Source organism: Phaenicophaeus curvirostris, chromosome 7 (assembly GCF_032191515.1).
Source record: "Phaenicophaeus curvirostris isolate KB17595 chromosome 7, BPBGC_Pcur_1.0, whole genome shotgun sequence".
NCBI classification, from domain to species: Eukaryota; Metazoa; Chordata; class Aves; order Cuculiformes; family Cuculidae; genus Phaenicophaeus; species Phaenicophaeus curvirostris.
In genome coordinates this window covers 24,428,738-24,453,958 of record NC_091398.1, presented here as the reverse complement: position 1 = coordinate 24,453,958, position 25,221 = coordinate 24,428,738, and the positions used below count along the sequence as shown (strand labels likewise).

General features: G+C 39.3%; 1 protein-coding gene across 3 annotated transcripts in view; it reads right to left on the bottom strand.

Moving 5' to 3' along the window:
* RBMS1 (RNA binding motif single stranded interacting protein 1) overlaps window positions 1-25,221 on the bottom strand; it is a 147,530-nt gene that overhangs the window by 43,887 nt on the left and 78,422 nt on the right. For all 3 annotated transcript variants that reach the window (XM_069861233.1, XM_069861234.1, XM_069861235.1), the window contains exon 2: window positions 21,186-21,361. In XM_069861233.1, the coding sequence (XP_069717334.1) occupies window positions 21,186-21,361 (176 nt within the window). The remainder of the gene's footprint in view (window positions 1-21,185; window positions 21,362-25,221) is intronic.

Below are 25,221 nucleotides of genomic sequence, written 5' to 3'. Positions count from 1 at the left end.
TGCTCAGAGCTTTGTGCTGAATATGAGCAGTGCTCTCTCTTTGCCTAAGTCCAGTCCAAAGACCATTCCATTCCAAGAGACCTTGTTATCCCTTGCATTACCATAGTACTGCCAGAACTCCTTTGCTATGCAGAAACAATGCTGCATATCTTCTGTGTTTATTCTAGACTAATTTATACATCTTTCCATCTTATCACTGCCCTTCATGGAATGTTCTTTATTTCTAAGAGCCAGAATCACATGGTAAAAACTAGGCATGGATTTCATAACATATAAGTGGCTCTGAGTACATGAACGCACTATCAGGTGGAACTGTGAAAGGAAAGAGAATCTGGCTGAACACCAATTTCTGTGGGGAGCCAATATTCTCACCAGGTGACCCCAAGACAAGAGAGAGCAAAACAAACAGGCAAATCCTGCAAGGAGAGTCATGTGGGAGATCAGATCAGTTAATTCTAAAATACATTGCAGTTGCAGAATGTATCAACATAAAAAATAAACCTTACTTTAGACTAGGTTGCATAACCAGAACAAAATGGATAAAGCAAATACTTCCAAAGAAATTCCTGTATATTAACACTAAAAACAACATATGGGTGGGGATGCTTAGTTTGTAAATTAGCCTTCTTTTATAAAGTAAAAAAAATAAATTTATTGAAATAAATCAACAATTGAAAAAAAGGAAACCACTTCTTTATTCAAGCATAGTCTTATTCAGCACACAATATGGCCAGTGGGCACTTTGCATATGCTCTAAATGTGGCAAATTCTGCTTCAAAGAGAATATACTATCCTTCAATATGACCCTAAATAAATGCACATAAAAACCACTGACTTCTGCAAATCAGTGATGTGCAACTTTTAAGACAGCGTCCTCACATTCCCACAGAGTATTCTATTTTCAACAGTATGACTGAAAACATTTATGTGAAACTAGTGGTCTTAATAGCCAAGTCCCCACCCAGCAGGAGGCCCCACCAAATGCCCTACTCGTAGAGTATGTGGAAGACCAACCCATTCATCTCGACTGAGACCTGAAGAGAAGGCACCTAAGTAGTCCATGGGAAGGCCTCAACTAGGCTGCAGTTCTCAGCTCCTTTATATCATCTATACAAATGAAAGAAAGAAAATTCCCCGTAACTGAAGAAAAGAGTCAGGAGAGTTGTCGGCAAGAGCTGATCTGGTACAGCTGGCTCCCATACCTCACTACTCTTCCAGTGTTTTGGGCACTTCTAATCCAACAGCACAGACAAGGGAATATAACCAGCCTCAGCAATCTTTTCCACTGGACACAAAAAACACCTCTGAGCAGTACAAAAGGTTTTATCTGGCTCCCATACCTCCCTCTTTCTGCTGCAACTTGGGAAAGTGGTATAATGAACCTTAAGCTCTTGCTCCTTTTTAAGCTTAGATAAACACAGGGAGTTTTTATTTCTCCATTTATCAAATTTTCAATTTCACAATAAGGGACATGTCAGAAAATTATTATCAGTACAATACTGCTAGTCCTCGTGATAACCTGCTCTAATCCTGCTATTATGGGTAAATGTTCTCTTACAAAACCTTGATGAAATTTATTCAATCCAGCAGAATACTGAGATTGGAGAACAGAACCAAACCATATGGTTTCCATTTTTAAATTCTTCTTCACCACATCTATGCCCTAGTGTAGAAGGAGACACTGCTGAGAACATTTTGTCCATATTTTGTTTTCTGTTGTTGGAAGACATGCTGTTCTTTGAGAAACTTTTTGGAATCACTCAGTTGCTTTATGGTAATCGTGAACCTAAAGATCTGCTACCAGAACATTATTAGTTAAACTTTATATAAACAGTTGCAGTTATACTTTTCTTATTTTTATTTGCACACATTAAACAGTATGTATGATCTAACTTAGCAGAAGCTGTGTTTTGAAATTGTTACCCATTTGCTAATTTGCATGGTTCATCAAAATCTCCTATGCTAGCTTCAGATATTCAAGCACTGGGTTAATCAACTCGGCCAGATGTGCCCTGTTTCAGGCGTTGGATCATATTTTTCACCATGTGCAAAATAGGACTTCCTTATGAACCTAAATTAAAGTTAGAGCACTGCTATGACATTCTGTCAAACACTCATGTGGTTTTGACACAAAGCCAGTTCCTTTCTTTCTTATTAATTGTTCCTTTGACTCTCTGGTACTTCAGAGAAAGATGGTATTTTCAAAATATCCATACAGTCCTCATTGTCATTTTTTGTTGTATTACTTGGGACATTAAAAATACCTCAAATAAGTCAGAATTTATTATTATGGAAGCCAACTACTGTTCTTTCTTTACAAAAGGACTACAATTACACTTTGTCCATTAATGTAAGGACTATTTTAGATGAGCTGGACCTGCGTACTAAAAAAACCAAAACCAAATACCTCCAACCCCACTCCAAAGCCCCAGTCCCACAGATCTGTGGTTTTACTGACAATCCAGTAGTCTCGCATGCTGCTGTAAATTCTTCACAAGATTGAGAAAGCTCTCTTCACAACCTCTCTACCTTCAACTCCTCATTTAAGTTTTGCATATTTATGTTTTCAATAAGAATCAGTGGATAAAAGCATCTATCATTACCGATGCAATTACCAATACTACTGCAAGCTACTATTACTTTGGTACAACCTTTTTTCGGGCTCAGTAGGTTACAATTGCAGACTTCACTGAGGAGTAATCTGAAGTAGCAAAACCAGATGCAAAACCAGATATACTATCAGCTCATACACTTATCCATCCTTAGAAGAGCAGATGCTCAGCATAACAGACGTATACAATTTGGTGAAGTGTGAACAAATGCCTTCTCAGTTTCTTGAATAGTATTCATTTTAAAAGATAGAGAGCTGTATTTTATGAATACATGTTTGGTTTATAGTGTACAGGCTCTACACAAATATAACTACTCCACAGCTAAAAAGTACCAGGAACGGAAAACTCTAATGCATAGCAGAGCAACACAGGAAGATTTTAGAGAGTATTCTTTTTCAGCTACCCAATTTGTTTTTCTTAGGAGTAGTTATTTCCTGGTTTAGCCAAGGACGAGCTGTGGGGATAGGGAAGAAATGTTTTTAGAATCAGGAAATGTTTGCTTCCTCTTGCTTTGTAGAGATGCGAATAATCTCTACCCATTCCTTAGTAACTGACTGAAAGTCAAAGGAAAAAGTCCTGTTACCATCCTACAGCTATTTTTGCAACATTTTGCAAAGGTCTTTCAATCAGTATGCTCCTTTCTGCACAACAAATTGATCATCTTAAAAGCCCAACCCACTGTACAATGCCATTTCATTTAGCACAATGGAGGAAAATTCCTTTTTTTAATATCTCTTGGTATTTAAAACGTTTAAGACATATTACAGCTGACACTAAGCCAGCATTCCTAATGCAGCTTTCTAGTCTGTGCTAAACCAACAGATTTCCAACAATTCCCTGCAGAGGTGTTTTCTCTGTCAGTCTTAAATCAACAAATAAAGTAAGGGCATGTTTGTTTAGTTTTACTTTAAAAGGTTAGGAATGTTGTAACATAGGGAATAAAAGCAGTTATTCCTCAGATGACACAATTATGAAGAAAGGAAAAAAAAAAATTCCACAAAGCCTACCCCACCAGAAAAAAAAAAACCAACAACTTTTGAGGATGGAGGGGAAGGCTCTCATATTCTTCCCTGGCAGGCATCAAGAAGAATCCAACCAGTGCTACTTTGAGAAAAACACAACAGCAGTAGAATTTAAATAATAAGATATTTTAAAATCTAGGTATAAAATCTTTACATTAGGGTTTGTTTGGGGTTTTTTTTGTTAATTTAAGAGAAAAAAAATGGCAAATTCTGAAGGATGAATCTATAACTTCTTTTCTAGGCTCTGACAAATGTATCAGCATTTGTTGCCTCAGTTGCTCCCCTGATGATGTGATACTTGGCAGAACTATGATTAGTAATCACTCACTCTTCAGTGTTAGAGCTTTTTCAAAGCCCTGAAACTTGGCCTATTCTTGATCAGCTGAAACATAACTTTGAGTACTAAACATAACGTATTTAATGCCTATTTAATCTCCCATAGGCTAGCAAGGTAATAACGTTCAACTTGATGGCAGGGAGAGACCAAAGCAATAGTGCTGGGCACTAGAAAAGGAGAGAGTAACAGCAGTAAAACTGGCAGAGCCACAATCTCTTGCCCCGCAGAGAAGATCATCTTTCATACTTCATAAACACCTACAGATTTTCATCATCCAAAAGATTCTTATGAAAGCTAGGATACTAACATGCTGGTCCTAAATTTGTTGATTACATATCTGTTTTAACTGCAAAGACACAAGACGTCACATGCTGTGAAGAAAAATGGAATTTCAAGCAAACAACTGAGAAAAATTATCTCATTCACTGCTTCCTGCAGCCACTGCCACAGCAATAACCCAGCCTAACCTCTGACAAACTGAGGTGATTTAGCATAATCTCTGAACCATCTGCTAAGCTATCTATCAGTTCAGTAGTCTTGTTACTTCACAGTTTAGAGGTTAAGCAGGATAAACAACTTATCAGAAACACAAACGGATTTGTGTCTTTGACACACTTTGAAGTGCAAGTATTGTTTAAGTAACCATAAACTCGGTTTCTCTTAAACTGAAGAAAAAGAAAATATAAGTCACAGTAATGCAACAAAGTATCTGTTCTTCCAGAAGAGGAAATTGTTAATATTTATGATAATATTTACAGTTCATTAAATCAACAGCTCAGCAGAGCTAAGTAAATACTTCATATCTTATTTCTCCCTATACTTTCTGGAGATTTTTCTTTTTACCTATTTGAAAATTCACACGTGAATTATTTTTAAAGGTGTGAATTTTTTACCGTAAGACACAAAACTGAGGATAATTTACATTAAAATTATTTTTCTATCTATTCAGATAGTCATAAACACTCTCAGAACTATCATACATCAACTAACATATATTAAGACATTCACTGAAGGATTTATCAGCATATGCCACAACATTAGAAAAAAAAATCAAGGCGGCTGCCTTTCAAGTCCTGCCCTACAAAGCAGGATGCATTTTCTAATCTATATCATTCAGCATCAAGTTTAGCAGAGCAAATTCTGGAGAATCCTTATGTCTAAAAAGAGATAATTAAAAAGATATTTGAAGTTCTTGGCTAACCCACTCTTCAGTACCACAATCACTCTTACTCAAAAAAACATGGCAAAATCTACATTTTCTGCAGGAATCTGCCTGTGCCATCAACCAACAAATTATTCAGGTATACAGGAAGGGGTTACAGTTTCCTCTGGCTACAAGATGGAAGAAGAAAGCCATGTTATTTTAAGAAAGCAAATGGTCTCACCCGGTTGTTCTCTTACCCTCACACTACAGAATGGACACAAATTATGCCTAGGTTAAGAATAAAGCACTGGAAAAAAAACCCCTACATTTTACACACAACTGAAAGCAAAAACTGAAGCAATACTCTTTGAAAATAAATTATCATCCTTCTTGTGGCTCCCAAAAAGAATATAAAAAACATGAGAGCACAGAGTTTCATATAGCAATGAAAGATACAGTTGGGTTTTTTTTTAAATCATAATTCATTTACAAGGAAAACAATAAAGTTCATGCATGTTCAAATTACAAGCCTGGAATATGATCTCTACAGTCTAGCTATTTCTTTAATCCTTTTTTTCATATTGAGAAATGATCACTAGTCAAGACAATGATTTGGGAAGATGTGCAATTAAACCAGATGAATGCTAATATGTATTTATAAGCCAAGCTCACGGCAGGTCTACAGACAGACGTGTATTGATTTACCACTGCTAGCTGTTTTAATCTGAAAGGCAGTAATTCTACACAACTGTAAATCTTGACAAATTTCAGCCTCACCAGTTTTGCAGAGCCTACGCTAACAGCTTGAAAGAATAAAACTATGAAGACATAAGAGAGCAGTTCTTGTTATTCATAATTTATAACTCCTTTCTCTTCTCTGCACTAAACAGTACAGATGAGCTTGGGAGCATAAATTAGTCTCTCTACCTGAAGACCTTTATTTTTCAATTCCTCCTCCTCCTCCATCCAAGGAAGCCAAACTCAGTCATTGTCAGTGTATGATGTATTGTCCTTTGTTTTGGCTTTTGCTAAGCATATTGCATTTCTTTTGCTTGTGGGAGGAAATTAAGGACAAGGCAAGGGGAAAATAAAATTATTTATCAACATTTTCCAGTACTTTTTCCCCTTGTTTTAGTCAGAACAATATAAATCAAAGGGCGCAGCTAGTGTGAGACTATCTCCTATCTGGATAGACAGACACCTATTAATGCCACAAGCTTGTATACTTGCAGAAGATTACTCTTTAATTTATTCTTGCATATTAATTTCACTTCTAGTGAATGTTGCTAACCAAGTCTTATAGCCTCCATTTAAATAAACGATGCCACAAGGAATATGTTGGCGGTCTTGAAAGCCATGAGACTGGAGATTGCCGAAGTACAACAGCACTTTCAGCCACATCCCATTTACTAAGCCCTGACCCATCTGTCAACTCTGAACTACAAGAACCTGTCTCATCTATTGTGTAAATTACACATATAGGAATATAAGAAAATACATACACATATATGTGCAGGCACACATAATGCTTTTTCTTTCATTTATCTTGTATGGAAGATGCTGGTTACTGAAGTAACGCCCGTCATTCTAAGTTTTTAAAAACACGTCAGCATATTTCGTATGCTTTTCCTTCTGTTTTTGTAATGCTAAGGCAACATAAAGCCAACAGCATGAATCCAAAACCTAGCCTGCTGGGTTAAAATGCCTTCTATACAAAGACACCTATTTGCTCTTACATGTATCTTGCACTAATTAAACACCCTGTCTTGGAAAGTGCTCACTTCTTCTGTTCTATCTGGAAGGCAGAAGAGGGAAAAAAAACTAATACATTCAAATAAAATGCAGTTCAGAGAGACTGGAAGTTAACAGGGGTTCTCTTATGAACACTCATAGTGTTAGTATGTAACATCCTGCTTTAAACAGTTATTCTATACTGGAATTAACATCTCCTAACAAAGAAACCGTACAATTAATATTAGAGTCTGATATCCTTTAATTTCTAGTAACTTAATGTCAATCATACTAGAACAGCATCAAATGGAAAAATTATTAAAAATCACTGCTAAGCTTCACAAAGGCCACGCCCCCTTATAATAGCAGCCATGTAGAGTTTATTCCTATTTGAATCTGCTTCTCTGGTTTCAAGTCTCAGCTGTGCTGAATAGCAAATATCTCCATTTCAATAGGGAAAACAGTCATACTTCAGAAGGGCATTTAAGTGTCTGTATGTTACTGAGCAGAAACATCAGCTCAAACATTATTGATTATAACTGCATAGCTCCGTTGAAAAGATGTGTGCAGTAGTATTAAGTGCTGAGATAGGGACAGAGGAGCGTTATGCATTAAAAAAAATACCATCCATCTGTTGCCAAATTTTAGATACATGAGCAATCACAAGCAGTAACACAAAATCTGAAGTGCAACCTTTGTGGCTGATGCGTCAGGGTCACATTCAGTGACACTTCCTCTGTTTCACACTGCTTAAGACAGTCTTTTGAATATTGATTGAAGCAAGAAAGAAGCAGAGTTTGATTTCAGCAGTTTTGCAAAGAGAACGTAATAGACACTTATCTGGAAATTTGTTTCTGGTAGCTTAAATATACCATTTCCTTTAAAAACACCATTAACCTGTTCTGATCCCGTAACTACAGCGGCTAGCCAAGTACAACTGAAGCCATCAGGAACCACCACAAAATTCAGCCACTCTTAGCCCTGAGCTGCAGACAGACCTGCAGTCACCGCACACTGAGCACTACCAGGTTGCCATGTAGAACATACCCAAGCTGGCTAAAATTAACATGATATGCTACCAGGGGAGGATAAATTCAGTGTTCCAGACTGCACTCTGGCTGGCGTCCATCACAAAGTGCTTGGATTGATGGACTTCACACAGTGAAGAACAGACAAGGCAGGTTAATCCTGGCCTAGCAGGGAAAACCTAACCCATAAGCATCTGTGCAAAGGGGTGGCTCAAGACTGGGTCAATTAGGCTTAAAGAAAATAGGGATTCTCCAGCTGGCTGTGTTAACTGCAAGCCTGGATGGCATCTACATTGAACAGATGAGGATTCAGAGTTTCTCAAATGGAGCAGTCGTGGCAGTTTCCCAAACCGAGAGCACCAGCAGCCATGGAAGGGACTATTCAAAAAACACATTCTCATACAAAGCCAAGAAAAATCACACAACCACTGCACAACAACAAACCTGACAGGCAAGCCCAAAGTCACTGAAGTTAGGTTTGTATTGCAACATTTCCTGAACGGATTCAACAACATATGCCAACAAGGGAGTATGTACAACATGGTCACGTTGTTTCTGGGCTTTACAGGCATTTTTTATTATTGAGAGCCTGAGATGATTATTTCTTTGCCTGCAAGAGTGCAGCAAAACGAACTTTTCTCTTAGAAGTGATAAAATGCTACATGAAAGAAGCCGTAGCTTGTACTTGACAATGAATCTCAATGTTTATGCTTCAGATACTAAAATAGTTCATTTACAATTTTTTTCCAAAGAAATCCTCTAAACACGTTGCTTAAACCAAACCAAAGAGGTCTTTAAATATTTTTTATGAAAACCACTCCAAAGTAGGAAAATGTAATGGACAGAGCTATTGTGCAAAAAAGGATGGAGAATACAAAGAGGCAATGGCTATATCCAAAGCCAGAAAATGAATTATTAGTAAAGAGTTAAAAGAGTATCTAGGTCACTCTACAGTCTTTCCTGCACACCCTCAGCTCACTGCATATCGGAAATGCTGTGTGGGAAGGCCAGGGAACTAAACTCACAGACCAAGTATGACTCAGACTGCAGTAATTTAATGATACTTTTTTTTTCCTCCTAAATTATCCTTGGGATTAGAAGAATCCACACCCTCAACACAAGACCAAATCACGATGAAGGGAAGAAACCACAAACTCACAGACCTTTGAGTCAACAAAAGGTATCTAGAAGCATATTAATTATTAATGGTAAAGGACTTGGACCATTCCTATAACATACTATATGATTAGAACAGTAGAAAGTGAAGAATTTGAGCCACAGTCAGATGTTCTTCTGAAAGCCCTAGTGGGAATGATCTCAGCAACAAGAATGTCAGAGAACTGCCTGCCAAAAAAATAAAGGAGAGCTGTCACAGCCAAATGCTGACCTCTACCACTAGAGGAAAGCAACTGGAGAGAAACAGCCTCACATTTTCTCCACCACTGCAGAAGCTGAACTCAAAAGTTGTCAAATATCTTTCGCATAAGCATGACCAGAAGGTAAGATCCTGAAGAAGACAGAACACCAGCGACCCAGGGCCAAATACAAATGCAGTGAAATTCCTGAGGGATAATTAAAGTTTCAGTCCCATCGAGCAAAGCAGAAGTTTGGAAAGGACACTAACACGCAGAGAAAAACATTGCCCTCAGAAATAGTCCTTCCTGACTACAATCTAAAATGACAAACATTTACTCTTTCTTCTGCACTTCCAAGCTGCCTCTCTTCCTTTCACTTAAGAAAAGGGCAAAAAAAGGCACGCTAACTACCACAAATGCCATAATGGCACTAAAATTTCTTCCATCGCAGGAACTTGTACATCTTCATCCAGAGAAACAGAAAATAATTTCCCCTTTTTCACAGAAAAAAATCAACTAGTTTTGCTGTGGTGACATAAGCAACAAATTCCTTTCTCAGAAGGATTTTTATTAATATATCATGAAGCACATGGTGATCCAGTTATAAACAACTGAGCATCTGCCTTTACAGCTATATATTTAGATGTATTCTGTTCTGTTACTAATTAAATTATGGTTTTTTAATCTCGTGACATAAAGAAACAACTAACTTACCAAAACCTATATCTGCCATATAAACATCACTACAATGCGTGGTCAGTAGCCAGATACCTTTGAAATTTAAGTGCCTTAACCTAGCTATCTACACAAGAACATCTTAACAACTTGGGCCTTTCTGTGATCTACTGAAACTTACCTACTTTTTGCACCTTATCAATTCTACCCAATTCAACTGTCCAAAACTGTGACCCTGTGCACTTTAGACTACTCACCTCAATCTCAGTTCAAGTGTTAGATAGGGAACAGTCTGTTAGCGACAGTCCGTGCTGTCCCTTCTTCCTGGGAGGGCCACTCTTCTCAAAATATTTAATGATATTTGCAAAACTGCATACTTCAGAGCAAGTCTCATAGACTTCAAAGAGAACTAACAAATACTTAGCTGAATAAGCAACTAATAAAAGGGGTGGGAAAGACTTCAAAATTTCTCACAGAACAAAGTAACATGCAATTCACTTGGGAAGAACAGAAGACTGGGACAGATTAGTGTATATTTTTATAATGTCACAGTTCTGAATATTTGGAGGATGTTCCAAGAAGAATTGATCCTAATTTGCATAAAAAGGAGTACATTCATGCTGAGGCCTTGGTACGATGATGGACTGTCTGTAATGGCAGTCCTGGCTAATGGTCCTCCACTCCTAGAACTGTATCTCCATACCATAACATGAAAGCCCTGAAACCTCTCACTGACAGAAAGGAACATGGAGCAACACTTCCCTTTCAGTATTTGAGACCTCCAAAATACAGCAAATAGACTTTTGGCAACAAATAAAAAAGCCTTAAAAATAAAGTTAAGACAAAGTCTGTCATATAATAAACACAACTAGCTTCAAGTGTGGGAAATGTAGGGGGTTGAATACAAGGTATTCGGAGCACAAAAACTGCAGACAGTTTAGAAACATTCCATTTCAGATCACAATAGTACAAACAGCAATGCAGGGAAGGAAACACACATCAGCTCCACTGGATACCCCACCACTCTGATATCCACAGGACCCTGAAGGCAAACAGCCTCTTCTCTCTGTCAGATGGCTTTGCCAGAACTCAGTCAAGGCACTCACATTGAACAGCGGGATTTCTGCCTTGAGGTATTGCACAGCTACAAGTGCAAAAGAAGAAGAAGACAAAAAAACAAAACACAAAACAAAAGAAAGTACCAGAAACTGCTGCGTTTATCTGGACGTAGCTGAAAAGCTCAGCATTCATCATCAAACAAATCCTAAATCCAGACAATGGTTTGAAATCCCAATAGTGGCAGTAGAAGCTGCAGGCTCCTGCAGGTGCTCTGTGCTTCCCAGGATCAGGGATTTTGGGAGCACATTGCAAACAACCAGGAGTCAAGCTTGCCATCATCTTAGGGGCACAGGTAAGTGTTTCTGGTCTACGCCGGGTTTGTTAACACACCAGTTCCTGGGCAATTTTACATACCTGCTCAATAAAACTATGTCCCCAGCTGTAAAACTATGCTGTTCTCCAGGCTCAAAAAGCTCCTCAGTTAGTCTATCAGCAGACTCCTTAAAACCAGAAATAAGAAGCTTGACTCTTTTTCTGGCATTTAGATAATTTTATTTCTGGCATTTATGGTTTGCAAATAAAAGAGCTGAGATTTTTCCAGTATTTGTATTACCCTATATGAAGCTGGTTTTTCCCTCTGGTTTTAGATCTATTAATCTAACACTCATTTCACGACTGCATTTGCTCAGACATTAAAATCCTTATTAATGCACCAGAATAATTGCTGGCATCCTGATAGACTTGTGAAAGCTTGTTAGTGACGGTATCTAAGCCAAAAAGCAGCACTAGGACTTGAAATATTGATAATGTGTAAGGCCTTAAGTTAACAATGTTCTCCTAGGTAAAAATTCTGATTCAGACTATCTCGAAAAGACAGATAGTACATATGATCACACCGCTGCATAGAATAGAGAAAGCAAACATTTTAAAAGATCACACATTTGGGGCTAATATACTTCAATTAAGATGGCCAAAAAGATCCATTAATTAAATGTAATTATTAATACTAAAAAAAATCATGAAATGCAACACATTTATTTTGGGGGACGACTCTGGTGGTAGTAAAGCAACAGATTACAAATTTTTTACTCTGGGAAAAATCAGAGAGAGGCAAAAAAAGATAAGAAATGGAAATGTAAGGGGTAGGATAGTACAAATCGTAACATATTTCCTCTACTGAAATTGATTCTGTTAATGATTAAATCAACTCTCAGAGGTTATTTCAAGTGGAATATTTGTACTAGTAACAGTGTCAAAACAGACTGCTAATCAAAGTCTTCTCTTTTTGTTTTGCATTGGTGTTTTTTGCTCTATGTCCATGTACCACAGCTTTATCAACATTCAAATTAAAATTTTACTTTTTCCAGGTACAGCATATCTATCTGCAAAGGTTAAATATTTAAATGATCAAATGTTAATTCTTCTCCTAGAGCCCTTCAGAAATTTATTTTTCTACAAGGTTTGTCCGAATTTTGAGTAAGGCACTGCTCAAACTGAACTGAGGCCACTGACATTTTTTTAATGACGTTCAGGGTAGAATATTAGGGTAGAAGTTGTGGGACAGGATAAGCAGTGATTTTTGTCCTCAATTACAAGTCTCGCTGGAGGTAATAGGATCTGAATTAATATTTGCTATGGATGTTTACTATCTGGGTTACATAAAATTTTGAGGTGTTACTTTCTCAATCCTAAATACAACTTGCTAGGAATGTCTCGGGGGGAAAAAGATTGAAAGGCTACAAAAAAAAACCCTGGTCTTCTAATGTGTCAACATCATATGGCTCATTTTTTCATTTCAAGGAGTACAGAAATCAGAGCTAAGCAGAACTAACCTTTAGCAAATAAAGTCAAGACTTCATGAGATTTCTATGAGTTATGTGAAACCACATGAGATATTAGACATTAGATAAAAAAAAATCTGTTTGCAAATACTGATCCTGCTTTCTATGCTGAATGGTATCCTGAGAACAAGGGCACAATTAATGTTAAGCATGCTGGGGCAGAACTCGGGCTCTAAACTGATTCAATTCTGAACTGGTCTCTGACTGAGACACCTGCCTAAGCAGTCTCTAACAGAAGGGACAGTTTCTGGCATCTGCACCATGGAATCCACTAAAGAGCCTGATTAGTACTCAACATTTTCAGTAGTCCAGTGAAATTAAACAGTTCCTTTCAAAGTGTTCTTGAATCATGGGAATGATTATTCCCATGAAAGTGCCATCATCTCCCACTGAAGTCAGGCCTCTGCCATCGGGGAAACTGGGACCCAGAGTCTCGTCAAAGGCAACCTACCAGCTGCCATGGGACATTTTTTTCCTGTAGCTCTTCAATAGGGATCAAGGGTTGCATCTCTGTACAGCAAATACCTGCAGACTTGCAAACAGATTTTACAGACTCCACACTACCGAGTCAGCTTTTTTTTTTTTTTTCCCAACAAGAGATCTTTGATAACAGTAACTTTTAGCAATGTTTTCCTAGTGCTTCTTTTCCAAGCAGCTGTGGAAGAAACATTCCTCCTACTCTCCTCCCTCACTCCCACTCCCTAAAGGAAATTCCACAGGATCACCTCTCCTCCAGCCCCACACTGCAACCAAACTTTCATCTCCTGGGGAAGGTGGACTTCGTGCAATTGCTGGGTCCCTGCATTCGTGACCATGCTGTGGACAGAGTTCTTCAGAGCATTTGTATTGAGAATGCTTGTTTTTATACGAGGGTTTGCTACGGGGAACTCCTGATTACTGTTAGGCTAAACAAAATACTGAGTTCGAAGAACTTCAGTCTTTTCTTAATCACAAACTGTAAAGAGAAAATTAAAACTATAATTGTTTTAAATTCAAAGCATCTCAAGAGACTATCTGCATCCACAGGATAGGACTTGAGGAGACAACATTTTTCTACTTTTTTTCCCCAATTACAATTTCCACAAAAATACATATGGCTCCCTAATGGCATTCTACAAGAAGGCATTATTGTACAGAAAAAATACCCTGAAACTCCTCAGAGAGGATTTCAGTGTGGATTTCATTTGATCATGAATGTAAAGCTGTCAAAATTTTATTTCTGTCTAATTAAAGTGCAAATATTGAGGGGAAGATAGAGTGTCTCCCTTCACATCATGCCAGGCTAGACACTTCATAACATGACTGCTGAAAGCAGCTGCTAAAAAAATAAAGGAAATTACTACTTAAATCAAATATTGCATCTCTAGGCCAAGAGAAATTCCCAAGGGATACCACGCAAATGCCTCGCCACTGACTCGCAAAGTCAAGCCTCAAGAAGCAGCAGCATTTCAGTCTCCATGTCAGGCCTGCAACTCTCCAGTGCATCTGGCAGAAGGGAGGCAAAAACTGAATAGTATTTCTTCTCAGCTGTAGAAATGGGATACCTACTTTTGACAGCAGCCTCTTTGAAGATCATCAGCTAAGACAGAAGCTAGGAGAGCCAGTTTACATACCATACTGGCATGCAACTCCTCCTCTGGCAGTTTGTCCAGCTGAGGAACCAGGTGCATCAGCTGGGCAGAACACAAGTGAGAGTATCTAAATCCCAGTTCCAAGGTTAATGTGGTTGTTTCTCTGCACTGTATTCCACATCAGCGTGTGCCCGCACACGCAACACAGCACTGGCACTATCAGTTATTAGATCTAGCAAACATACCTTCAGCATTCCCGGTGTTGTGTTTGCTCTGAAGAGCAAAACTGGATGAAAAAGTGAAATTAAAGGAACTCTGCTGCAGATTATGCAATACCCAAACCATGCCACAGTGCTTGAAGAAAGAATAAAGAAACAGATTATGCTGGTACCATACAACATAGAGCTGAGCGTTACAAATCACATACTGCTCAACTGCTAAAGAGCCTACCTCCTCCTGCAACCAAATGATATTCTCTAAACCTGGTGCTATTTATACAGAGATGTATGCAATAATACTATTTTTAAAATGCATAAACCTCTAAGAGAAGTAATCTGTAGAAGATTTCTTTACACTCTAAAAAAGAATAGGCTCCTGCTCCAATATAATTAGCATTAATACGGATCTCAAAGAGAACAGTTTCAGAAATGCTGATGTATCACCCTTAATTATATGACATGAAATCATATTCCACATAATTATGAATGCAATATTTCACTGCAGCTGACAAACCATGAAAGAAAAATGCAAGAAAAATGGAAAATATAGGAGAAAGGAAAGAAGAGAAAATACTTTAAAAAAATGGAGAAGTTAGCTTTGAAATCTTCCATTCTGCTTTCTCTTATCCACATCATCTATCTCTAAAGGGGTAGAATTCACATGCTACAGACATTTCCCTAAACTGAACCAAGCAACAGCGACATGCCCAGCCCATTGTCCTGAAGACCAGCCACGCCCTTTTCCTAATGAGATATGCTGAGCATTAGCAGATTTCTTGCTCTTAACTGACCACAACAATGCCACCTCCCTGCTACAGTAAATGTTTGGAGCTCCAGTTCACCACCTCTCATTCCTGCGGGTATTTGAAGGAGATGGGAGCAGAGGGAGAGGTCACAACTACACAGCAAACAAAGAACGTGGAAACATTAATATGCTAATAGATGGCACATGACTTAATGAAAATACGTTTTTTATTAAGAGCAGGGAAACAAAACAACTTTTGGGTGCTCTTGCCCCAAAACAGAAAAATGTCAGAGTATGCAACTATTTAATAAAGTTGCCATGCTGTGGAAACAAAGCTGTCTGGCTCAAATGCTTTAAAAAGACCATTCGTCTGCCATTTGTTTTAGCTATGTCTGTGTTCATGATGGTGACTATTTCGGAAGGATTTGTTAAAATACTCTTTCCAACAAGATGTGTGATTTCCCACCACACATAAGCAAAGGCAACCGTCACAGGGTTCTGGTTTTACATCTGACCGTCCTGGTGCAGTACAAAGGTCTGTTGTGGTAACTATATCACTAACTTTGTTACCTTAAACCAGTGCTTTTCTAATTGTAATCCTATTAAATACCCATATTATAACCATACAGCAATAATTTATGGGGGGCACCTAAGTGAAACTATCCAGAGCAAAAACAAGATTTCAAAAATATCACATAAACTGTAAACAATTCGATACAAGCAACATGGTACAAGCAAACAGAAAGGAAAGGAGCACACCAAAGGGTGGGCTGGCATGATGATTTATACTGAACTGAATGGAGGAGATCTGGATTTAAGCCTCAAAGCTTGAAATCTCACGCTGGGACTGGGGATTGTCAGTAGCTCAAAGGGTCTGCTGCACCATCTTCATTTAATGACGTAAACAGCACACAAGGAGGCTGCTGAAGAATTCAGTGTTACAGAGATGCCACACTAGCAAGGCTAGCAAGTAAATCATAAGCAAGAAAGTGGCAAGCACAGGGCTCTGGAACTGTGTGGCTAGGGCACAAACATTATCCGCAGCGAAGCATAGCACTTACAGTCTGGAAAGCACCTAGAAAACGTGCCAAAGAAAGTTAGAAACTCCTAGCAAATCTCCCAAGATGCAATCGCGTAAGTCCCTAAACGCATAAGCAGTCTCAATGATTTCAGTGAATAACTGTAATAGAGTTAATCTTGCATCTTCAGACCAAGACATTAAATAAGCTGCAAGAAATGACTGTCTAACAGTCAACGAACAAGAAAGTACAATTAAAGCCTAAATAACATTTTCATAAGTAAAAAGCCGACACAGCAGCTGAAGGAGACACATCAAGTAAGCACTGATAGCCCCGCTGGGGAATGGGAGTGCAATTAGGCACGGCTGAGATGACACCACTCCAGCAACCCTGCAAAGCCAGTAATTCATGGCAGAGGTGTACTCAGTACCACAGAGCTCATGCAATGGCACTGCAGAAAGTCGTCCAAGTCTCACAGCCAGTGCTGAGGTCGGGTGGCTTCCTGCAGGCTTCCCCAAACCGTGCTCATCGGATCCTTACTCTAATTTCTCCATTCCTCTACTCTTGTCCTTCTATTTAGCTGATTTCTCCTGTCTAGCCTCCCATGTAAAAGACAGTATCTGTGGTCACTGCATCAATTGCTTTCCGTACTCTTACATACCTGATGGAAAGTTCTTATAGCCAAAACTGACTGACATGGTGTCCCCCTGACAGTCCAGACTCAGGTTCTGGGTTGGCTGTTATAACATCCTTGTGACAAACATAATACCTACCTTTTTCTTAACCACACTTCTGCCTCTGGCACAACTGACATGAAGAAATTTGTTTTCCCAACACAGAACTGGATGAGCAGGCTCAAGTTTGAATGAACTATTGAGAAATGCAGCAGCCTGATTTCCTACACAAAAGCCAATAACACTCTCTGAAATTAGCTGTACTCCCAGGTAAACCTTCACAACAAAATTGTAGTATGTTCTTTTCATGTTGGAAAAGAGGAGAAAGCTTCATCTAACAGAGCCCTAGAAAGAACCAAGCAGATAAAGGTGGAGGGGAGATTTGTAGAGAGCAAATTGTGCTCTTGCCAGTAAAGTGCTCTTCCACACAAACAGTGAACACTTTCTAACTGTATTCATAAATACTGCACAGCTGTGCTACAACAGCAAAGCAAGCCCAACGCTTGGGTAATTTGATAAGCAGTTACTCTAGTGATTCACCAAAAACCATTATTCAAAACAAAACATGGCCAAAATTAGCACTGCTAGCTCTCGTAAGCAAGAACTAAAGCAAAAGTATTGATTAAAGTAAATATAAGTCACGGTACATGAAGATCCCCGCAAAAGAAGTGTAGACTCTTCTACCTTATATTCTGAGGGATTATATTGAAAGCAGTATTTCTCTGCAATAACCATCACTGAAAATAACTTTTCAGTACAGTGCCCATGATACAAGCCCATGATGATCAGAGGGAAAAATCTGTGCAGATGGGACGCTTCTGGCATTTGTAGTGACAATGACATCTTTCAGTCATTATTTCCTCAACCCACAGGTGTTTTTCTGCCTTGCCTGACAACAGCCAAAAGATATAAAACAAAGTCTATGCCCTTTTTCTGTAGGTCTACTGAAAACTGCTTATTGCCAGAGAATAAGATCATTTCTGCAATAGGCAGAACAGCCTTTCTATCTACTCTTAGCACTAAGGACACCAGTGGACACCTTCTTAGGACAGCAAGATCCACTCTATATGGGGGAAAGGAGGTGAAATTGCTCTAAAGCTTCCCTGTAAAATCTTAGGCATTTGGAAAGAGCTAATTGAAGTATTTCAGAGATCTGTAGCAAACAGAAGTTTCTTCATTGGCTTTCATGCATCCAAGATTTTATTCTCCTTTTTTTTTTTCATAGAATAATCAGGTTGGAAGAGACCCACTGGATCATCGAGTCCAACCATTCCTATCGAACGCTAAAACCATGCCCCTCAGCACCTCGTCCACCCGTGCCTTAAACACCTCCAGGGAAGGCGAATCAACCACCTCCCTAGGCAGCCTGTGCCAGTGCCCAATGACCCTTTCTGTGAAGAATTTTTTCCTAATGTCCAGCCTAAATCTCCCCTGGCGGAGCTTGAGGCCATTCCCTCTTGTCCTGTCCCCTGTCACTTGGGAGAAGAGGCCAGCTCCCTCCTCTCTACAACCTCCTTTCAGGTAGTTGTAGACAGCAATGAGGTCTCCCCTCAGCCTCCTCTTCTCCAGGCTAAACAACCCCAGCTCTGTCAGCAGCTCCTCATAAGGCCTGTTCTCCAGCCCTTTCACCAGCTTTGTTGCTCTTCTCCGGACTCGCTCCAGAGCCTCAACATCCTTCTTGTGGTGAGGGGCCCAGAACTGAACACAGGATTCGAGGAGCGGCCTCACAGTCGAGTACAGAGGGAGAATAACCTCCCTGGACCTGCTGGTCACGCCGTTTCTGATACAAGCCAAGATGCCATTGGCCTTCTTGGCCACCTGGGCCACTGCTGGCTCATGTTCAGTCGCTGTCCACCAACACCCCCAGGTCCCTCTCCTCCAGGCAGCTTTCCAGACAGACTTCTCCTAGTCTGTAGCTCTGCACAGGGTTGTTGTGCCCCAAGTGCAGGACCCGGCATTTGGCCTTGTTAAACCTCATGCCACTGGACTCTGCCCAGTGGTCTCAGCTTGAACAATAAACATGGCAATATCACTTTCAAGAATATCTTGCCTTCTATGTCCTAGAAGTTAGACAGATTTGTAGGAAGGAAACATTTTGCATCTGAAACTTTCCATAGTCTATAAAAGTAAATTACTGAGCTTCTGTGAACAAGGAGAAAGTATTTTCATTTCTGTCTTACTGCAGCACCAAGTTATTTGCTATGGGGCTATGTTGGCAGAGAGGTCTAAAGCTCTTAACAGACAACCCATATTATGAAAGACGTTCCAAGACTAAAATTTATGGACATCTCACTTGGTTCCTCAGCAGAAATGGCGAATTTTGAGGCAGGGTCTCCTTTCCTCTCAAGTAAGACATTTCAGAGAGAAATATCTCACAGGAAGAAACACCACAACCTTTCAAGTCTGTTAATTCACTTCAGAACTGATTTAATAACTTCGTGGCTGCAGCTCTTGTCTTTTCTTTACTGCAAAATCCATGCTGTTCTAACTACAAATATATATTGAACAGCAACAACAAAACTGGAATCTTTGGCTATCCGAGAGGAAAAGGAGCAGTTACAGCAAAGTATTGAACATATTTTTTCTAGGATGTTCGTGCACCGATGACATGTAAGACTGTGCAAACCAGAATGTCTTCAGAAAGAGATTAAGGAACTATAGTAACCACTGCACAAATAGTAGTTACTGGGCGTCTCCAGCACAAAATAACCTCACAACTCTGTCCTAACATAACACGAGCGTGCAGGCCAAAGTTTCTTCATCAATTCAAAAGACAAAAATGGGAAGGAAAAATCCACTTCTGTAAAACATGTGTTTGCAACTAGAATTCAAGTAACAAGAGGTCATTGTCACATCAGAAACTGTAACAATGTTTATCAATAGATCTTTTCACAGACTGATAATCTGTTCTCTTTTCTGTAAAATACATGGATTTAATTTGCTGTTGGGGAAAATGATCAAACAGATTTTTTTTTTTATTGAAGACCTGAGAACAAGTTGTTTTTATTGTAATACTAAGATGACTGACATGTGACTGCTACCCTAAGTCCAAATTTTGTTTAAAAAAAAAAAGACCAAAAAAGAATTCTTTATAAATTATGTATCAGATTTTTTTCAATATTCAAAGCCAAATGTGCGCTATGTAAGCTGGGATCCAAGACTTACAGATTTTCCTAACTATTTTGCTAATTTGTGTTGTGATCTTCAGCATATATTTTTCCATATCCCTAGTTACTCATCTGCTAAATTGAACATTTCATAGAATCATAGAGTCACCAGGTTGGAAGAGACCCACCAGATCATCAAGTCCAACCATTCCCATCAAACACTAAACCATGCCCCTTAGCACCTCGTCCACCCGTGCCTTAAACACCTCCAGGGAAGGTGAATCAACCATCTCCCTGGGCAGCCTGTTCCACTGCCCAATGACTCTTCCTGTGAAAATTTTTTTCCTAATGTCCAGCCTGAACCTCCCCTGGCAGAGCTTGAGGCCATTCCCTCTTGTCCTGTCCCCTGTCACTTGGGAGAAGAGGCCAGCACCCTCCTCTCTACAACCTCCTTTCAGGTAGTTGTAGAGAGCAATGAGGTCTCCCCTCAGCCTCCTCTTCTCCAGGCTAAACAACCCCAGCTCCCTCAGCCGTTCCTCATAAGGCCTGTTCTCCAGCCCCTTCACCAGCTTCGTTGCTCTTCTCTGGACTCGCTCCAGAGCCTCAACATCCTTCTTGTGGTGAGGGGCCCACAGTGATTTACAGTGATGCAGAACAATTACTTGAGTTGGTACCAACAGATTATCTTAGTAGTGAACAGAGAAGACCATCTGTAACAGGTTCTTAATAGCAACTTTCACATTCAGGTAAAGACTTTCATTTATCTGTGATTTCAACAGCATCAGGCAGTTGATCATAGCTTTTACTAAAGCAATGGATTGCTTCAGTTTATCCCTATATTTCAACTTTCTTTGCTTTTTCCGAAGTGCCAAACACATTCTTTTCCTTCTGATTGCCAGTGAAGTTGAAGTTTGCCATCGTACTACAGGACAAGGATTTTTACTTATGAATCTATTTTTTCTTCCCTCAAAATTCAAACACTCATTTTGTATACCTATTATAAGCTTTTACGGTACATTATAACTTATATTTAAGCATAGTACTTACGGTTGGCATAATTTTACCAGGTCCTGATCAGTGGTGTTTGGAGGCAGTGCTCTGATGTAAAGGTTTGTTTTACTTAATTGATCCCATCCTGAGTTGCTGCTGCTACTACTGTTGTTGTTACTGCTGGTGGTGCTGGGACTAGGAGGAGCCATTGGGTGGGCTGGTACAATGGACTGCTGCAAAGGAAAAAGCGCGTTAGAGGAAACTGTAGATAGCAATCACAGCATGTACATTACCTCAGCCTACAATAGCCTGTTTATCATTCAAAGTGCTGTGTTAAATCTATGTAATTACTCGTGCATTTTAAATACGCCTGCTTTCACATCAGGTTTGGGGCAGGATGTACAGGCTCATTCTAATATACCAAACCATCATCTGAAGCATGCGCAATGCATGACACAGGCTCAAATTTATATATAACCTCTGCTGAATATTACTCATAGCATTTTATCACTCTTTACTGTGGCATGTGATGTGAAAATGAAATAAAGAGATACTCATTACTTTAGGTTCCAGCAGATATGTAAAATGAATTATTGTGACAGGCATGAAGATTATGCTATTACCTTAATCTATTCACAAATATAACAATAATTAGAAGCCCCTTTTGCATCTCTTCTGATTCTTAGTACTTCACACAATACTGGGGGTTTTTTGGTTGTTGTTTTTTTTTTAAAGAGAGAGAGAGCGCAGACCGTTTTCGGACCAAATTCTAAATTAATTGTGTGCCTTGGCAGAATTTTCATGCTGCCACTTTTCTCAGTATTTCTGCATTTTAAGTATCAAGAAAAAGACTACATATAATGGCAAAAAAAAAAAAAATTAAGTTTCAAAAGGAGATTAGCATATAAACACTTCTACTGAGTCGTGAAGTATCTAATGCTATTGTTCTTAAAAATCAGACCCTAATGGAAAACAAAAATGTCCCAAAGAAAACCTGCAGAAGAGCCTTAGTCATTTGCATTAAGCACAGCATAGCAGGGCACAGCACAGAAAGCCTTATAATCAGGTCTGTGGTGGGTAAGGGAAGAATACTATAACGAAGGTAATAGCTAAAGTTGCCAGTAGAAGCCCTGTGCCTACAAGATTTTCACTGACAGAAAGAACTGGCTACATGCTGTCCCTTTCCTGCAAAAGTTGAGCCTTCACAGCTGGAGAAGCTCACAGTGAAGAACTGCTCTGGGAACTGCAAAGGAAAGGAGCAGTTGCAGGGGGAAATCAAGCGGAATACAAAGTAGATGTCAGCATAGCTACAGTATAACTCGCTCCTTCCTTCGCTGGTGCCACCCTCTTCTTTGGACTAGTACAAACGGTTGTGTAGCCACAGCCTGAACCAAAAAAAAAAAAATTAGCTTCCCAGATTTGGTTCACCACATGTGGTTTTGTATTATGCAAAAGCTTTGGCTGTCACAAGGCAGAAAAGAGGAATGTGTCGGCAGAGAGGAGGGGATCACAGGTCACCTTAGTTTTAAAGCATCTACAGATCTACAGCCTTAATACATAAGAAAAATGCAGCTCTTTTGGAGATAACCTCAGGGAATTAGAATTAAATGGCGACTGGGGGAATGGTACAAAGGCACACCTTATATCAGATACTCTGTGATAATTATGCTTTTATTTTTTGTGTTTCCCTAGGAAAGTTTTGAAATCATAGGATGGTTTGGGTTAGTTCCAATCCCCCTGCCATGGGCAGGGACACCTCCCACAGGATGAGGTTGCTCAAGGTCCCACCCAACCTGGTCTTGAACACTTTCAGGGAGGGAACATCCACAACTTCCCTGGGCAACCTGTACCAGCACATCATCACACTCATTGTGAAGAATTTCTTCCTAATGCCTCATCTAAATCTTCCCCCTTCCAATTTAAAGCCATTCCCCCTAGTCATATCTATCATTCCTATCAATCAAAATCTTCCAATTCAGTATATTGCAAAGTTTCTTACATAGCAATAGAAGCCTGGAACAGCAACCTGCAGCACTCTATACAAAATCAACACTGAGAAGTAGAAACATTGTTGCTGCCTCATTGACTTGAACAGAAAATTACCAAATATATATTTTTCCTGATTATTAAAAATTGAATATCAACGCTTCATTGCCACAGGGCTGAGACATTTGTTTTTAAATAAAGACTATTAGAAACATCAAATCTTTTCCAAAAGATTTATAGTCTGAGTTGAAGCGCTCTACTAGAATTTCTTCCAGGCATGATTTAAAATGGGAGAAAGATTAAACCCTCCTTCAGAGTTTGTAATGGAAACACTGACTGATTTTAACTATAGCAGTGCAAGTCGGGCTGTCAGACCATTTTGCTTCCAGTAATGCCAGGCAATTATTTTTAGGGTTACAAGCAAAGCAGAATGACAGAGCAACTAGTTTCAAAATGTTTTCATAACAAACTGAATAAATGTAGTCTGGCACAGCACTATCCTCCTTTTCAAGAAGCCTTCAGCAAAGTGCAGAATGCAAACTGATCAAATATACAACTGCTCTGTTCAAGGTTTCAAAACGCACATTTCACTCGTGCATGCATGTACAGATGCCACAAAAGTCAGTACACATATACCAGTCATCTTCACTGGTAATTACTATTTGAGACTGAAAGCCTCTATTCTGTTTTTCAGTATCTTAACTTTGGGTTTGCTTTTATTCCTTACAATGTTTTTCTTTCAAAATTTTTGTTTTTCTACATCATGAAGAACTGAAGTTTTGTAAAATCTTGTCACCAGCTGGCCAAAGGCAGGAGAGGGAAATGAATGTGTGTGTGCGCGTGTGTGTGTGCAGGCAAGAGCAGGAATCCTAACTCAGTCTTCATGTATAACACAAACACTCCCTTCTGAGAAGCTTAAACTTTTATTTAAACATGAAGATGCCCTAGTGCTACTGGCCACATCCAAACATGATGGGAATGTAAATGGAATTGCAGTTCTCTTCTTAAGTTTATAGACAAAAAGTTTTCACTGCTTCCACAGAAACTCAGACCCTTACTGGCCTTAAAGGCTTTACAAAACTCATATGCTGGGCGTAGTGCAGCTCTCAAACCCTGCAACTGAATGACACAAAGACAATCACTAAACGGCCACTGACATCTTAAAGACATAGAATTCAAATTTTCTACGTTAAAACTCAATTTTAAAATTTGAATCACACTTTGCACTCTGTTCCTCATTGATGACTTCTTGCAGAAAGTAAATTATAGAGGTCCCTCTTTTGTTCAAAAGGGCTTTTCCAGCTGCTGTTGCTGCAGAAAGTTCAGCGGCACTGCAGAGCTCTGCTGCTGTAGCCGTGCTGGCAGAGCCTCCTACGCTGGCAGCGCATGCCAAGAGAAGAGTTTTTCTGCTGGCACCGTTGCATCACCTCCCCAAACGACATAAACTAAGCTGATAGAAGTTCTCTTCTGACGGCACAGCTGCATCCACGCCTGGGGTTCTGCCAACATATCTGTGTCAGCAAGGATGTACGACTTCTTTCCACACCCATGGCTTATACAGCACTCGCTGGCAAGAAGTTCTGCAGTGGAGACCTGGCCAAAGTTTGGGGTTGTTTGTTTAGAAACAGCTTTCATGAACATTAACTGAAAGCTTTTTATAAAACCTGAAATCAATTTTGAAAAGTTTTGTTTTACAAACTCTAGTGTCTGCTGCAAATTCATATTAAAAGCTGTTCTTAAGATTTTATCACATGTACTTCACAACGTTTGTAACTATAACATAATAAAACCACATTCACTGATTTTTAATCATTGCATCTTAAATTAAAACACTGAATGCAAGTAAAGGAATAATAAAGTTAAGTAACAGATCATTTCTTGTGACAATATTCCTATTCACAAGAAAAAAATTTTCACACTGGTTTGCCATTTCCTCCTTAGTCTTCAGTCCTGAAGGTCATTAGCCATCATTCTTTCTCCACAGCAGTTTCCTTCCTGTCATCTTCAACAAACACAAGGCAAGTGACAGAATGATCACCCCGTTCCCTTCTAGAGACAGCTGTGAGAAGCTCCCAACACCCTTGCCTAATCTTCCATTCAGCCTTTC